The 17,909-nt window shown below is 39.9% G+C and overlaps 1 protein-coding gene across 1 annotated transcript in view; it reads right to left on the bottom strand.

The window, feature by feature from the left end:
- Positions 1–7,166: 7,166 nt before the first annotated feature.
- The window catches only part of LOC128743747 (glycine dehydrogenase (decarboxylating), mitochondrial), a 151,473-nt gene continuing 140,730 nt past the window's right edge, over positions 7,167–17,909 (bottom strand). Inside the window, exons 4-5 of the mRNA XM_053840404.1 lie at positions 7,371–7,835; positions 7,167–7,315 (exon numbers count right to left, since the gene is read on the bottom strand). Of these exons, the coding sequence (XP_053696379.1) occupies positions 7,202–7,315; positions 7,371–7,835 (579 nt within the window). The 3' untranslated portion in view covers positions 7,167–7,201. The remainder of the gene's footprint in view (positions 7,316–7,370; positions 7,836–17,909) is intronic.

A 17,909-nucleotide genomic window follows, 5' to 3' on the forward strand; every position in this document is an offset into this window, starting at 1 on the left:
AACAGACATCCATTCAGGAACAAATTTTTCTTGAATTTTTGGATAAAATTTCAAATTAAAATCACCTAATATACTAGCGACACCACCACTATAGTTTCCCAACTAAATGATTCTTTTGATTTGCACACTGACAACCTTTGGCTCCTCTGGCGCTAGTATATATGGACTATAGGCGTTATGCTAGCGCCAGAAGCTAGCTGTTGTGAGTTTAGTGTAGAATTTTATGCGCCTATAGCGACATCATCACTATAGTTTCCCAACTAATTTGACATAAGTTTTATCCAAGTGGGGACCTTTCGCTTGGATGTCTGTTCTCTGTGATAAAGCTGCCTACCGGAACCAGAGATGCCAGATTTTTGCAAAAAATAATCTGCATCTACCCGAAACTGTTCGAAATAATTCCCCAAATCTGCACCAACATGTATCACATGTAAGAACACAATTCTTTAATGCGCAACTTGAGCATCTATATATGAAATTCATACAAAAATCACCGGCTTTAGCATTGGGAGACGAATTGCGCTACATTCGTAGTTCTCCTTCAAGCCTGCGCTCGTGCCACTAGGCATGGACCCTTGTACTTTTTTTCTCACGCAAAACCCTGACAATATCAGCTACGCTGGCAAGGCCAATATATATATTTGTGTTGATGTTCGTTCTCAAATTAAATTGATATATACCAGGTATGTGACCATCGAGGGTTGCATTAGTGTGTGTAGAAAGAAGAAGAAATAGTTCTGAAATATGGTGGAACTTGCATGAAAATTAAAACTAAATTAATTGTAATTAATGAATGCAGCTATATTATTCCAGAGAAATATTTGAACATTTACAATGAAATGTAAGGAATATATTTTAAAGTCATTTGCACTTGTAGCCTTCTTTATTATGCGTAAAAAATTTGAGAACATGAGTGACTAACTATTTCGATGTGTAATTGAAAAATGAATTAATGTTTCTAATACTTCACGATCAATACGGTATACGGTTGCTTAAATTAAAACACGTTCCATCCAACATTTTGCTTGCATGATGCTCTTGAATATCTGCCTTTGATGTCTTCTTTTAAAAAATAGTTTTATTCGAATAGATGCTTGTGCTACTGCTTGAAAATCCTTAAGTTGAAGTCACTGTTCCAAGATGATACCTTTTTATCATAAATTTACCCGTCTCAACACTACGTAGAAAACCATAAAAAGTAATCTTAGATTGCTACAAAACGGTCTTAGAAGATAATTAACACTTTCACCCTTATTCTGCGAGTCACGTGACTCAATACGACAATTGTCACTCGCCGTGACTCGCCACGGTGAGTCGAATTGAGTGCTGTCAACTAGGTGACAACCGTGTCACCTAGGTAACAACCCCGTGCCACCTAAATGACAAACCGTGTCACCTAGGTGACAAAGCGAGTATAGTAGGTATGTAGGTACAAGGTAGGGTATGTGTTCCCAACAGCATTTTGGTTAGAGAACTACACGGCATTTGCATCATCTATACGCTGCAATCTCATTCTGTTTTTATATTCAACACTATTCTCAGCTTTATCTCAGCTATCCACTACTTTCCGATCTATCATCTCCCTATCTGGCATCGGGCCCCAGGATTCACTCGATCAGCAAGATTATTATTCGGAGATACCAAACCTCTCCCTCTACCTTAGCACAGCATAGAAGGTATAGATATTTCTTACTGGTGACCTGGTCTCCTAGACCCCCTTATGCGCTAAAAAATGAAAATGAAAATGAAAAAAATGAAAGTTTTCGTTAATTTTCACTAAATAGTGATTTGCAAACAATCTTTTTAAGAAAGTCGTACAATTGCTGCATCGTTCATGATCAAAATCCGTTTTAAATTGGAAGTGCTATTAGCGTTCAAAATTTTTCATTCTTTCGTGACGCTGGCTTGACTCCAAATTTTGGATTGACATCCTGTCGCAAGACGTAGTTCTACGTCAAAAGATTTCAATATTTCCACCATGTTATCATGTTGCGAATAATCCTAAAGTCCAAATAGCAACTTCGTTAACGTCCATTTTGAGAGTTTATAACTTTGATATAGTGATCGGAATTAAAAGCAGAAAGAAAAGTTATGTTCATAATTCCGATCAATCACTTTAATGGAATAAATTCCGCAAATTCAGCATATTTTCAGCCAAATATGATAAAAACGGTTATATTGCCCCTTTTATGACTATTTAGACTACGGTGATAATCATTTAAGGGGAAACCGAAAGTGGCTCAAAGATGGCTGGATAAATGGCTACCATTCGACGCATGTATTGTTTTGCGCCTTAAAAATGCATCTGTATTGGCAGAGCACGCTTTCGCCGCGTAATCAGTGCTTCCAGCGCTGTTATAATTTCCTAAAACTTGTAATTCAATTTATCGATCTGCTATGTATCAATAAACGCTCAGCAAAACATAATTGCTAATGGAAAATAAATTTAACTGAACATATCGATCATTACGTGTTCATAAAAGCGACCAATGTATAATTTGTAATTAGTTAATAGATATTTGGTTACGCACATATTTCGTTGAACAAGCGATTTCCGAAAAAACAGCAACACAGTATCAAACTTTCGTCACATCAATGAGCTTTTAAAGAGCTTTCAACTTTCGCCGCATCGATGAGCTTAGATGAGTAAACAAATAAAACGCAAACGTAGGAATCAAAAACGCAATCCGATGCAAGCGGATTAATTAAACATCCTAGTGATGCTACGCATTATTCAGTTGCTGCTGTTAATTTTGATTGAATCGGAATGCCTTGATTAAGAAAACAAACCCTTTTTCGGGATGTTTGTAGTCAGTGCGGTTGGCTGCGGATCAGCTGTTTATGTTTGCAAGCTCCGCTATTTGACATATATTACCAATACTAATGCAATGTTCAAATAAACGTTTCGGTTTTTAACGAACACATGAGATGTACAGTACAGTGTTTGTCGCACTAACACAATAACGTTAGCCACTTTCGGTTCCGCCTTAATGCAACGTACCGCATTTTGCACTGTTAATCTGACACTAGAGTGGCTTTCAGTTTAATCTACTAATGTGTTTGACTTCTTTTTCCTTCTTCCCCTTCTTTTTCACTTCACAATTATGTGCGGTCACGGTATACAGAATGCCAGTGTCGCTGTTTTGACGTAGGACTACGTCTTACGGCAAGTTTTGAGATAGGGTGTCATTCCAAAAAATCGAAAAATGCGAGCGTCACGAAAAATGAAAGGTTTTGAACGCTAATAGCTCAGCGGTTTTCCGATCGATTTTCAATATTCTTACACCAATCGATCGGTAAATCTTCTAAGAATTGACCCAAATGAAGAAAAATATGGATCCTTGATGTTGAACTATTGAAAAATTGAAAATAATGAACCTATGTTTTACCAGAATTCTCGCTTCGTGATTGGTTGGAAGATTCTTTGCGATGATCTAAACCTATCCAGCTTTTTACGAGCCATAATGGCGGACGCGTTCGTAATATTTAAACAGAGGTGGGCACCGCTAATCAGCTAACCGCTAACTTTTTAGCCAGCAAGTAGTGCGTTCGCTAGGTTTGAAATCTGTTAGCGCTTTCATTAGCTTTCGATAAGTTAAAGTGCCACTAAATAAACTACTAGCCGCTAATTTTTGAAAATAATAACAAAAATAAGTGTGCGGTTTCTTACAAATTGATAAAATTGCTCGCTGCTGTTCGCGACGCGAGCAAATATAGTTCATTCATGGCTAGTTGAACTATTTCCAAAAATTATTTTCAAAAATTAGTGGCTGGTAGTTTATTTAGTAGTACTTATGTTTATCGGAAGGTAATAGAAGCGCTAACACATTTAAAACCTAGCGAACGTGCTACTCGCTAGCTAAAATGTTAGCGGTTAGCTGATTAGCGGTGCCCACCTCTGTATTTAAACAGCATTTTTGACATTTCCTCAATACATCGCACGTTTTATTTCCGCGCGTTCACGGTAAAACTAAAGGAATGTACGGAAAGAAAACGTGCGATGTATTGGGGAAATGTCAAAAATGCTGTTAAAATATTACGAACACGTCCGCCATTATGGCTCGTAAAAAGCTGGATACCAATTTGATATCTGTGCTTGGGAAGTACGCCAAAACAAGTGACAAAGTTTTCTCATTTCAACAAGATTTCTTAACACCGCGGTTAAACCTAGACCATTTTGATGTCCTTGCTTGGGAAGTACGCCAGAAAGAGTGACAAAGCCCCCTCGTGCCAACAGATTTCTTACGAACGCGAATAAACCTAGTCCAATTTGATGTCTGTGTTAGGGAAGTGTGCCAGAAAAAATGACACAGGTTCGTTGTCCGAACAGATCGCAAATTCTTTACTGCGAGACGATTAAACCTCGGCGAATTTGATGTTGGAAAAATGTGCTACAGCTGTAGTGTTCGGTTATAATACGAGTCTGTATGAATACGCATGCTTGCCGATGCCGTTTCATTAGGAGTGTAGCGAAAAGATGTGCTGTTGATAAAATAGGATTGAATTGGTAAAATCCGTTCAACGTGGGGTACCATGGGTAATAAAAACAATCTTTAATTTCAGTAAGGTAGCAGGAAAGCAATAGTTTGTGTTCTTGATTTTGTTAAACTGTTTTCAAATGCACAATATTTTGAGAATTGAACGTATGCAATATTATTACTTTGATAAATGTTGCATACAACGCATGTAGCATGTATATATGTTGCATATAGCATGTATACATGAAGAATCGAATGATTACAAGCATGAATACATGCCACTATCACTACAAAGAGACTTACGTAGTCCTGCGTCACCTATATATGCGGTCGTGTCTTGTACACAACCCCTCTGATTTTTTCTATAGGACTTATTGTGGTAAACATAATGCTAACAATCTGTATCAAGTCTGTGAATCGGGAACTTCATTGTCAAAGTTGCTCATTGTTATTTATCTGTTCTTTATCTGCCCGCTTACGAAAATTTCGGATGCCTGGCAAAAATCGAACAGAATCAGTCTTCATTTTTCGCCCGATTCTCTTTAAGTCAAATGTGACACTTGGAGGCAGGAGAAAAGCGGTTCATCAGTTTTGCAGTTTCGGGCAAAAGGTAAGAGAATAATATGGAACATGGCAAAGCAGGTATAATTTAATTGTTAACCTGTTTATTGCACGCTTCGTGCTGCTACAGTCCGCTGCTGCTACCCTCCAAAAAAAGGAGGGAAAGCTGAATTGGTACAAAACCGGTTTTTATTCGAAACCTCTGGCAGAAGTCGAACAGAAATCCGGCAGGAAAACCGAGGTGAAATTTCTGCCCGAATCGCATGTGTCATCATTGGATGGTAAATGGCTGAATAATGCGCTCCAGAACCACCGAGAGGTTCCACAGCCTCTTATTCAGCAACTCCTATCTCGACCTCCTCGTGGTACCATCCGGGATACGTTCCTAAGTGGAAATCGGACAACCGGTGGAAACTAGGGTCGTATGCGGACAGAGAAGGGGGCACTAATGCGAAAGCTGAAGTGTAAACTCTCCGCCTGCAGGACGGTTCTCTTGACTCCCAGGAACCAAAGCAGAGGGTCGAAAGCCCCTAAAGGAGATGGTTGTAATAGCTGTTATCTATGGCTATTACGTAAAAATTTGAATGGATAAACCCCTAATCCAAGGTGTGACGCGACCCGTGCCGAGGGATGAATGGTGGAGGGGGTTCTATAAATTCTCTCACCGCAACGGAGCCTGTGGAGTACCAGGGCGCCCTCCACAGCAATTTGCCCTTACTGCATCAAGCCGGTCACTGATGCAGTGGACGATTTCTTACCGTGCAAGCTCTCTCTGCCGAAAAACAAAGAAACGAATGAGGCGGAGAGGAGAGTAGTGGAGGAGCAGGACTTGAACGATGCGCTAGCAGAGGTTCAGTCCTGATCCTCGTCTATCCTCAACACGTCGACTCGTTGTGAGTCGACAAACGAATATGTGGCTCCAACTCTCTACTCATGGGTCGAGATTCACTCTGCCTGATCTTAGACTGTGTGCTGGAGGGTGGGCTGAAACAAAAGGAGAGCCGAACAGTTATGGCCAGTAGGATGGCTGTACAATCGCTCAAACAATCTATAAAAGAATATATAACGTCTAGTATCCACCCCTAGGTTACTCAAAAGTTGCTGAGTCTCAATAAGAGAGATCTCAGCAAGCTTACCGGTCTTGTGACAGGACATTTTCCGAGTAAATATCATTTTCGGAATCTCAGTTTCATACAAGATGATATTTAACTTCGGAACACTTGCTCTGCTAACGTGGAGCACAAATAGTACGCAGACTGCAGTATCTCAAAACGGGGAGATCTGATTGGCGTCGCCGATCAGGATACTAGGTTCATAAACCTAGTCATCCCTGATTGGCACATGTCTCGCTCCAGCTACCAGCCTGTCATTTCCTCAATAAGTGATAGGTAAGCTTGAAGCGTATAGTATAATAATAAAACGGGGCATACCACAATAGTTCAAAATAATGGACGCAGTGGTAAGAGTACCCAACAGAGGAGAGAAAAAAAAAATGTGTCATTTCTGCTAGTTTTCACGGGTGACGGCGGTCAGAAATCCGGCAGAATGTCTGGCAGAAAAAGTTTTTCGCTACCAGATTTTTGTTCGATTTCTGCCGGACGCGCCTAAGCGGGTGTGCGCTGGTTGGTGCTGTCATCAGTGCGTTCTCCGCTGTATTTGTATGCCAGTGGAATGGTTTTAAACGTTCTTTTTCTTTTCGTCAGGATGAATAGAATCCCACAACTGCGCCCTTTTGCACCGATTTTTCCAGAAATTTGAAGCAAGCGAAGTTTCCAATCACATTACTTGGCAGCCATATTTGAAATTTTAAACTGGTTGTCAAAGTTTGACAATGAGATTCCCCTTTTGATGAATCTTAGGCACACACACATTTGCATATATAATGTAAATACATTATCTGAACATGTGTGATGTTTACCACGCGCAATGCAGCGACACTGGCATTCTATATATATTGATTATACTGGAGATACCCAGTTCACCGAACCTTTTTCTCCTCGATGATGTCTCTCTGTATAAACTCGTTTAGCTGTAAACTGCTTCCACTAAGGAAGGGGGAACCTCTGCGTTAGAGAATTAATTAAGTTTGGAATTGAATAATTTTCTGTTACATATTTATATATCATTTATTTTCGATTTGATCATATTCACAATATTTGAAATTATTCATAATCAGGAACCATCGGTGGACAGGTGCACACAAGATGCTTATCTCCGTATAAGTCATCAATCCTTCCAACAGTTGGCCAAACTTTTGTTTCTGGTTTAACGAACGGCTTAAATAAGATACAATTAACGGTGATAAAATTCATTCAATAAATAAAAGCTTACTGCTGGAAAAGCTCCAAGCTCCTTAGGGTACGGCCTGTTCCATTCAGATGATACCGTTTGTTTCTGTGTATGCGGTGCCATTTTTAACGGGTTAACTCGCATGTCCAACCGTCCCTCTTCGATATCGTGAATTTCTTTACGAATTGAAATCATTGCTTCACAAAAACGATCGAGTTCCTCTTTGTCTTCGGATTCCGTCGGTTCTACCATAAGTGTTCCGGTTACAGGCCATGACATAGTTGGAGCGTGGAATCCATAGTCCATCAATCGCTTCGCGATGTCTACCGCTTCAATATTAGCTGTTTTTTTAAAGTCTCGAACGTCTATGATAAACTCATGTGCTACCAGATTAGTGTTTGGATCCGTGTATAGCGTTTTAAAATGATTTTCTAATCTCTTGGACATGTAATTAGCATTGAGGATAGCAACTTGTGTAGCACGTCGTAAGCCACGACCACCCATTAACTAAAAAAAGAAAACAAAATATTTAGTTATATTATACAATACATTTAATTATGTAGTATCCCCAAAAAGATTTATCAATTTTATTTTGACGTAGGACTACGTCTCTCAGGAAGGCAGCTGGTACAGAGGGTAATTCCAAAAATTTTAAAAATGCGCGCGTCACGTAAAAATAAAGGGTTTTGAACGCTGATAGGTCTGCCAATTATAAATAGATTTTGATGGTTCGAATATCAATCGATTATTAATGGATGTAGCAATTGTATGTGGTTCTTTTTACAATTACTAGCTGACCCGACAAACTCCGTATTGCCACAAATTAACCTGTGTTTTACATAATTCGTGAATCTTGGATGACCTTTAATGTCACAATCTCGAATTTTGCAAATTTCTGAAGAGATGCCTTAGATGGTTCATTTTGGCAGTTACGTAACTATGGAAGCATGGGTAGTTTAATATACGAATTTGCCATTTTCCCTCACAGTAAAGTAGAAAACAATATCCCCCATTGCATTGCTTAGTCAGATAAAATAAAGCGTATAGCATTTACATATTTGCCGTGATTTTATAACATTTCGCCGAATACCATTTTACGGAACACCAATTCACGGTTGACCGTAACCAATATAGAGTTGACCAAATTTTTTGTTGTGATCGGAACCCCAGTAATAGTCGCAAATCTACCGGCGGTGGTGTTTTGATAGCTGTTCGTCATGGTTTGCATGTTAAAGCCATCAAGAACATCTCATGGAACTGTGTGGAATAAGTTTGGGCAGCTATCAAGCTGAGTGATCGCACACTTTTTCTTTGTGTTTTACACACCCCATCGACATCTGTATATCGAGCTGCAGTGAACGTCAGCGACATCATGTCCTGGGCTCAAAATTTGACAGCGGGCTCAAATCAGACTGCTGGCAGTAGAGTGAAACGCAGTGCTGACATGCTATCTCATTTTCGCACACACGAGATGTTGGCGGCGAGAACATGGTTGCATGCCGATGGGGTGGTTTTACATATCGCACCTAACCGTATTCGGGACAACGACCTCATCGACGCACACTATCAGTCGGTTTACTCGGTTATGAGACATGCCACTCCAGTTGATGAACTAGTCATATTGGGCAACTTCAATCTGCCAGGTATCTCGTGGAAACAGTCCCATAGCGAATTTCTCTACCCTGATCCTGAAAACTCTACGATCCATGCTGGTGTAATGAATCTCCTAGAATATTATAATGCTGCAATGCTTTACCAAATTAATCATGTAGTTAATGAAAACAACCGGTTCTTTGATCTCTGCTTCGTGAGCTCACATGACAAGGCCCCATTCATTTCAACGGCTCCATGTCCAATAGGTAAGCGTGTTCCTCACCATCCTCCTCTGATTGTATGTATTGAGGATAATCTGCCTTGTGAGTTTGTTGAGCTTCCGGTTGCAATCATTTATCATTTATTGTTACCAACAGGCAAAGCTTGCCCTAATGGCCCTTATTAACTAATACAAAAAAAGTCGAAACATAGACACAAATCTTGAGCGTAATACTTGTTGAGACAAATTAAAGTCGAACACTGATGAAACTCGGTTGAACGACCTCTGCAGATCAGTGATGGCACTGTTGGCACTGTAGTTGGTGCGACGAAAAGGTAGATTTAGTAGGGGTAGCCTCCGCAGTACTCTCGTTGGTACATTCAGGTTGATTTGACGAAGGATGGTAGGGCAGTCGATGTTGGATGTCTAGGTGTCTGAGACAACCATGGCACGTGCTGTTTCTCGGCGAAGTTTGAGAGTGTCGATAAGAATGAGCTGGCAACGATCCTCGTATCGCGTGTTTCTCATTGGTTGACGCCATGGAAGCCTTCGAACAGCGTAGCATACGAACCGACGCTGGATACTTTCGATGCGATAAATTGCGTTGTTGTAGTGAGGGATCCATACTATAGAGCAGTATTCTAGAGAATACTACAGTACGATTTATGTACAACACAGTTTAAATTGTGGCAATACGAAGTTTGTCGGGTCAGCTAGTAAATGTATACAAGGGATATCGCTGCAGTTTCATTAGAGGTGCCAACAACGGGAGGAAAAACGATGCTTTACGTGGCATCTGCTTATTTTCCTGGCGATGTTGAAGATGTACCTCCTCCAGAAGTTGCAGCGTTCGTCAACTATTGCAGAAGCCAAAATAGAGCTTTTATCATCGGATGTGATGCAAATGCGCATCACACAATATGGAGCAGCTCAGGAATCAACAAGAGGGGTGAGTCCTTATTTGATTTCATTTCTAAACATGACATAGATATATGTAATAAGGGAAATTCTCCCACTTTTGTTAATGCGATAAGGGAAGAGGTTTTGGATCTTACACTCTGTAGTTCTATACTTTCCGATCGTGTGATAAACTGGCATGTATCAGATGAAATCTCTCTATCTGATCATAGACAAATTTTGTTTGAAATTGCAGCTAGTGATATAATCAAGGAAACCTATAGAGATGCCCGAAAAACAAATTGGGATCTATATATCTCTAATATTAATCAATATAAACCCATCTTAAGTGATATAGATACCATCCAAGAATTGGAAAATAGTTCTAATTACCTAATAACAAATATTAATCAAGCTTATACTGCCAGCTGTCCTCTAAAACAGCGTACGACTAACAGAGATGTCTCATGGTGGAATGATAAGTTAGGGAAACTACGCAGGAAAGCACGGAAGCTGTTTAATCGTGCTAAAACAACGTCAAACTGGTCTGAGTACAAAGAGGCCCTGAGTAATTACAACAGAGAAATAAGAAGATCGAAGCGGAAAGATTGGAGGCATATGTGTGAAAACATAGAAAGCGCTCCTGAGACTGCAAGACTTCAAAAAGTTCTCTCGAAAGATCATTCAAATGGCCTTGGGTCCCTCAAAAAGACCAACGGCCAATTCACGAAAACCGTAAATGAAACTCTGGAACTAATGATGCATACTCATTTTCCAGGATCGCTCTTACTCACCGATCAAGTGCAAAATTTTAATAGCATGCAAAATGCTACAGAAGAACAAGAGGTCCGGAATGAACCTACTAGGTCACTAGATATGTTCAGCGAAGAACCTAAAAATTTAGCAAACTTAATTTTCTCATACTCTAGAATTGAATGGGCTATCGATTCTTTCAGTCCATTCAAATCACCTGGTCCAGATGGAATTTTTCCGGCACTTATTCAAAAGTGCAAACCGGTAATAATTCCCGCTTTAGGAAAACTATTTAGGTCAAGTCTTGTATTGGGATATATTCCAAAAACTTGGAGGAAAGTCAGGGCAATATTTATACCAAAAGCTAATAAAAAAGATAAGTCCTCTCCCAAAGCATTCAGACCAATTAGTCTCTCGTCAATTTTCTTGAAATTAATGGAAAAACTGATCGATGAGTACGTTAAATCTGAAATACTTCCTAAAAATCCACTAACCAAAGAGCAATTTGCTTATCAAGCAGGCAAATCAACGTTAACAGCTCTTCACACTCTTGTAACAAAAATTGAAAAATCTTTCGCTGCCAAAGAAATTCTTTTAGCGTCATTTCTTGATATTGAAGGTGCTTTTGATAATGCATCTTTCCTATCGATGAAGAATGCCATGAGAAATCGTGGCTTCAATGTAAGTATAATCGATTGGGTTGTGGAAATGCTATCAAGCAGAGAAATATCAGCCAATCTTGGAGACACAGAAGTAAAAGTAATAGCTGTCAAAGGCTGTCCTCAAGGGGGTGTCCTATCCCCTCTTTTGTGGTCTCTAGTAGTTGATGATCTTCTCGTTAAACTGAAGCACAAAGGATTTGAAACAATCGGATTTGCGGATGATATTGTTATCATAGTCCGCGGAAAGTACGATACTATCATCGCTGATAGAATGCAAAGCGCATTAAACTTCACATTATCATGGTGCAAAAGCGAGGGATTGAGCATAAATCCTACGAAAACAACAATTGTGCCATTTACTAAAAGACGCAAAGTGTCTTTCACTGATCTAAAACTAGGAGACGTTAAGTTGTCTCTATCTACAGATGTCAAATATTTGGGCGTTACCTTAGATAAACAACTTTCTTGGAACACGCATATCGAACAACAAACAAGTAAAGCAATAAATGCTTTTTGGGTCTGTAAAAGAACCTTCGGCAAAAAATGGGGTCTTAAACCAAATATGATTTACTGGATATACTCAGCAATAGTTAAACCCAGAATCACTTATGCATCGCTTATCTGGTGGCCGAAAACAAAACAAAAAACGGCTCAAATTAAGTTGAACAAGCTACAAAGGCTTGCTACCATCTCCATAACAGGAGCTATGAGTAGCACTCCCTCTAAAGCCTTAGAAGCTCTACTCAATCTTCTTCCTCTACATCAATTCATCCAATTGGATGCTATGAAAAATGCTTTGAGGCTCAAGCGATCCATGAGGTTCTTCGATGGTGATCTCGTTGGACACTTGAGTATTCTCAAAGAGTTTTCCGTAAATCCCTTAATATTAATGAACGAAGATCATATGCCTAAGCGTAACTACTTCGATCACAAATTTCGTGTTCTTGATTTTACTCGCTCTGATTGGAATGCCAGAGAACCAAACTTTCGCTCAGGATCACTGGTGTTCTACACAGACGGATCAAGACAAAATAACATGGCAGGTGCTGGTATAACAGGCCCAGGGATTAACGTTTCAGTTGCAATGGGAAAACATCCCACTGTATTTCAAGCAGAAATATATGCAATACTAGAATGTGTATCGATATGCATAAAAAGAAACTACAAAAATGCAAATATCTGTATTTGCTCGGATAGTCAAGCAGCACTGAATGCTTTGAAATCAAAAACTCACACTTCTAAACTGGTGTGGGAATGCATAAAACTGTTGGAAAAACTTTCCTGTCGCAATATGGTCAACCTCTATTGGGTTCCTGGTCACTGCGGAATCAAAGGGAACGAAACCGCTGATCAATTGGCAAAGAAGGGATCATCTATGCAGTTCATAGGACCCGAACCCTTTTTTGGACTATCTTCATGTGCCCTTAAAATGGAACTTAGGAATTGGGAAAAACTAAAGGTACAGTCTAACTGGAATATTACCTCGAATGCCCGGCAATCGAAACGTTTTATAGAGCCAAATGCTCTTCAATCACAAAAACTATTAAACCTTTCAAAACCCGACTTGAGCACATACACCGGTTTGATAACAGGACATTGTCCTTGTAAGTACCACCTGAAACTCATCGGTAAACTTAATGAAGCTAACTGTCGCTTTTGTAATCATGAGATTGAAAGCTCCGAACATTTGTTGTGCGACTGTGTTGCACTATATCATAAACGACGTAGATATCTTGATAAGGGGCTGACTCAGCCCTGCGATATTTGGAATGCTGCTCCTAATCAGGTGATAAATTTCATACGAAATGCATCACCCGATTGGGATAAATGCCGACAGTAGTTGAGGTGGCTCATCAAACTTTGATAGCTCACCGATACGACATGGCGTAAATTAAAAGAGGACACACCACAATAGATCAAAATAATGGTCGCGGTGGTAAGTCCCCAACACGGGAAAAAAAAAAAAAAAAATGTATACAAATGTTAATACAATACAGTTATACGTACAGTACGTTCCCGCAGGCATAGACCTCCATACATTTTACTACCAGTCGAGTGAGACTGTGTTTCAAAATTTGTAAGAATATGTATGTTTACGCGTAGCATACAAGAGGTAGTTTCCTCAGGGTCGCTGGGTTGCTCTACTTTTTCATAGAAGTTAAATCTTTTTGTACCTATATGTATAGAGACATTTGTAGAGTTGAGTGCAATCTACAATATTTCTGTATTGCATACGGTAATATTACATACTAGCTGAGCCCGAATCTTACGATCCGAAAAATATAAATGTTTGTTCAGAATTCCGAAGACTGCGGATACATTCCGTTGGCTGGTGTTTGCGAAAATGTTGCAACACTGCCCATGAAAGCGAGAGTATTACCTGAAAATCCAAGAACAACTATGATCATTCTGTGTTCGATCATTGTAGAGAAAAGGCTGACGCAATAAAGTCTGAAGTTAAGTAATCGTATTCAACGCGTTTATTTCGGTCATTCATATTCCTTCCGGTCGTATCACGTTCGCCCGCCGGAACATTCCTACATCCCACAGTGGTGACCCCGTCGTTTATCAAAAAATTAACTGTTTCATTTTCAACCAAATGCAACCGACAGCTACCGCAGCCGTTGCTGTTAAGTTACCGGAGTTTTGGAAATCAGACCCCTATGTGGTTCGCGCAAGCTGAAGCGCAATTTGCGCTTGCGGGCGTTACACAAGATGAAACGAAATTTCATCATATCGTTGACAAAGTAGATCAGTCAGTAATCTGCCACGTCGATGATCTGGTAAGAAATCCACCGCAGCATAACAAGTACACTTCCATAAAGGAACGCTTGATTTCCCGTTTCGAGCTATCATCTGAGACAAAATTCGAACAATTGCTCGGTTCTTTCGATCTGGGAGACCTTCGGTCAACGCACTTGCTAGCCATTTGTCCCAAGGTGTTCGAACCGTTCTCACCATCAATGACGCTCAATGACAATGACTCACAAAAATTGCGGAAATGGGGAACAAAATCATCGACTTAGTTCCTCAAGCTGCAGCGATTGCACCGGCTCCTGTGGCTCCGCCAGTCAACTCGCAAGAAAACCTGGCTGAACAGGTAGCAGCGTTAACAGCCGAATTGCAGCGTATGAAAACAAGACAACGTAGCCGCTCCCGCTCGACATCACGGCGCCGCAGCGAGGACAGTAATATTTGTTAGTACCATCGCAAGTTCGGCTCACAAGCTGAGCAGTGCCGTTCACCGTGTAAGTACCGTGGACCCCCGTTCGTTTGACCGTTTTTAATCTGAACACGTTTTAATTTGAACCCCGTTGGTTTGCACGACGTGCAAATTAAAAATGGTTCAAACGTCATTCTCAATATGACAACATTTGCTTATCCAGAAAATGCACATAAACACGATTTGTTTGTGCTGATCTACCGTGTTTAAACTGTTTCACATTGCGTTTTCCCAACGATTATGGTAAAAATCCGATCGGAGAATGAAATATACGCTGCTTGCAACTGCCAACTGAATCAAACCACCAAAACAATAGCAAAGAGCAGGGCAGCCAGTTCACACAAGTTCCAGCATACTTAGGGTTACCAGTTGTTCAAATTAAAAACTAACCCCGTTAGTTTGCATGAGGAATCGTTCAAACGAACGGGGGTCCACTGTACTACCGCCAAAAAAACTAACTTCGCTCCCACCTCAGACAAGCTAGGTGGGCGGTATTTCCCAAAGTCGCAGGTTGCAAATTTCCAATCGCTCGTCCAACTTCCGTTTTCTCATCGACACGGGATCCGATGTATCGATAATACCTGCATCCAGAGGAGACAAAACGCACGGTCCATTGATGTTTCAACTACACGCAGCAAATGGGTCCAAAATACGCACATACGGTACAAGATTTGTAACGACAGACCTCGGTCTACGCCGTCAGTTTTCGTGGAGGTTCTTGTTAGCAGACGTGACAACAGCAATTATCGGCGCTGATTTTCTATCCAACTTTGGACTACTAGTAGATCTCGCTAATCATCGTCTGGTTGACGACAGTACCAAACTACATTCAACTGGTGGGTTGAGAGACGCCGTTGTTCACGGTATAACAACAATCGATGTTAATCACCCATTCCGAAATCTTCTCACAGAGTACCGTGAAATTACAACACCACCAACAATGCGGCATGAGATACACCATGATGTCACTCACCACATCCAAACAAAAGGTCCCCCGGTGACATGCAAAGTGCGAAAACTGGCGCCGGATAAACTGCAAGCAGCAAGAAAGGAATTCGAGGTTATGATGGAGCTTGGAATACAGGTATACCTCCATAGTACGTACCCTCGTTAGTATGTACCCTCAATAATACGTACCCTCCATAACACGTACATTTTGCCTCGATTGTACGTACATTTTCCAGCAATGATTTTTTTTTATTTTCTATATAAAGCAGAAACTTTTTTATGAATATTTATGAGTCAATACAACCAAATACGTATTCAATAATTCTAAATATAATAATATGATATGAATAATATCAGTTATTTCTGTTATGTTAAAACCATTATTTTAAAATTAAAAACAGTTCCTAAATAGTAAATTGATCAAATATACGTTCTAAATAACAGTTATTTTTTAGCATTCTGATTTTGCAGATTTTTGCTCAGGGAATTAACCTTTTCTGTGATTCACAATCTTTCCAACTGCGATGGGGGGAACAGCAGGCAATGTTATATTCGTTGGTTTGCAGATACTGGTGTTCGTCAAATACGTGTAATATGACTACTACCCATAAAAGTGTAACTGTCCCATATGGACAAAAGGGAAGTGTGGAAAAATGAGACAGTAAGCAACTGACTAATTTATAAATATATGTTGTGCGTTATTATACGAGAATTATTTTACTTTCTTTGGAGGAAAAATCACGTTGCGCTAGTAATTAAACTATCCATATTAACTTAGTAGTAAAGTTAAACACAAATGCATATTTTTCTCAAAATTTCGAAGATTGGTCAGTTAAGCTTTTATTCACAAGCGCAAGTTGCTAAATAAAAGCACGTCTGTCTCATAAAGCATAGCCTTAGGCTTAAACATATTTCTAAGATTTGACCCTTCTTTATCGACAGACTTCGCAGCCGGCTGTTAAGGGGGCATCCATAAAGTACGTCACGCTTATAGGGGAGAGGGGGGGTTGATCTAATCGTGACGATTTGTGACGTAGGAGGGAGGGGGGGGGGGGGGGGTATGAAGTTATGTGACGTCACATGAAAAAAATCAAATGGAAAATTTATTCGGGAAATTATAATTTAGCCTTCATTTTAAAATACAACTATTGAAGGCTTCTATAAAATTAACGTACTGATGGATTTTAAAACAAATAGTTAAATTTTTTGAATGAACACTTTTTTTAACATATATATGTGAACAGGACTCATTTATTCTATGTAGTATGAACTCTCCATTAAGGCTTTACAGAATATGCAGTACACCGCTGAAGAGCTGCTTGAGTACCGTTCTGCCTAAAAGATCTTTGCAACCGCAAATAGCAGTCGCACAAACTCCTGAAGGGTTACGGGATGCTACCAGAGACCCATGACAATGCTTTCCCTTGATATTCGTGCTGAACTCAATCGATGAACAAAAAAATTCAGAGGGGTTGTGCACAAGACACGACCGCATAGGTGACGTAGGACCACGTAAGTCTCTTTGTAGCGATAGTAGGATGTATCCATGTATATAATAATACGATTCTTCATGTATACAAGCTACATCCGTAACGGTCATCAAAGTAGAAACATTGTATACATTCAATCCTCAACCGATTTTGGAGTTATATCCATGAATTGATTGAATCTATTTTATTAAAACGAAACCAAGTTAATATTTAGTGAACGGGACATAACACTAATAGTTCTTACAAACGGATAGTTTACCTTTTAAACCGACCGGTTTCGGGAAATATGTTTCCCATCAACGGGGTGATGTCCAACTGATTATCTTGAAGAGATGGAGCAATTTACATCCTTAACTTAGTCAAACTGAAAAGCGGCGATATTATTGGAGCACCGTCCTGGTTCATTAGCGGTTGCTCAGCTGTAGATATTTGCATAGACTCCCAGGCATTTAAGTGTGACGATTTTCTCACATTTTTTAACATTTTTGCACTGTTCCAGTCTATTTGATGTTGAAGACTAATGGCATGCATCGCCACACTGGAGTCGTTTATGCGTTTGTTCTCTGTTGCATTCCTATGCTCCTTTATCCTGGCTTGGATTTTACGACGAGTTTGGCCGATGTATATTGACGGGCAGTCTTTACAGTTGATTTGGTAGATTCCTGACCTATCTTTGGTAGGAATCTTATCCTTCGCGTTGCACAGTGAATCACGTATGGTAGTATTACTTTTGTAAACTGCGTGATAGCCATGTCGTTTTAAAATATTTTTTATCGGGTTTGTGATTTTGGGATA

Source organism: Sabethes cyaneus, chromosome 1 (genome assembly GCF_943734655.1).
Source record: "Sabethes cyaneus chromosome 1, idSabCyanKW18_F2, whole genome shotgun sequence".
In the NCBI taxonomy this organism is placed as follows: Eukaryota; Metazoa; Arthropoda; class Insecta; order Diptera; family Culicidae; genus Sabethes; species Sabethes cyaneus.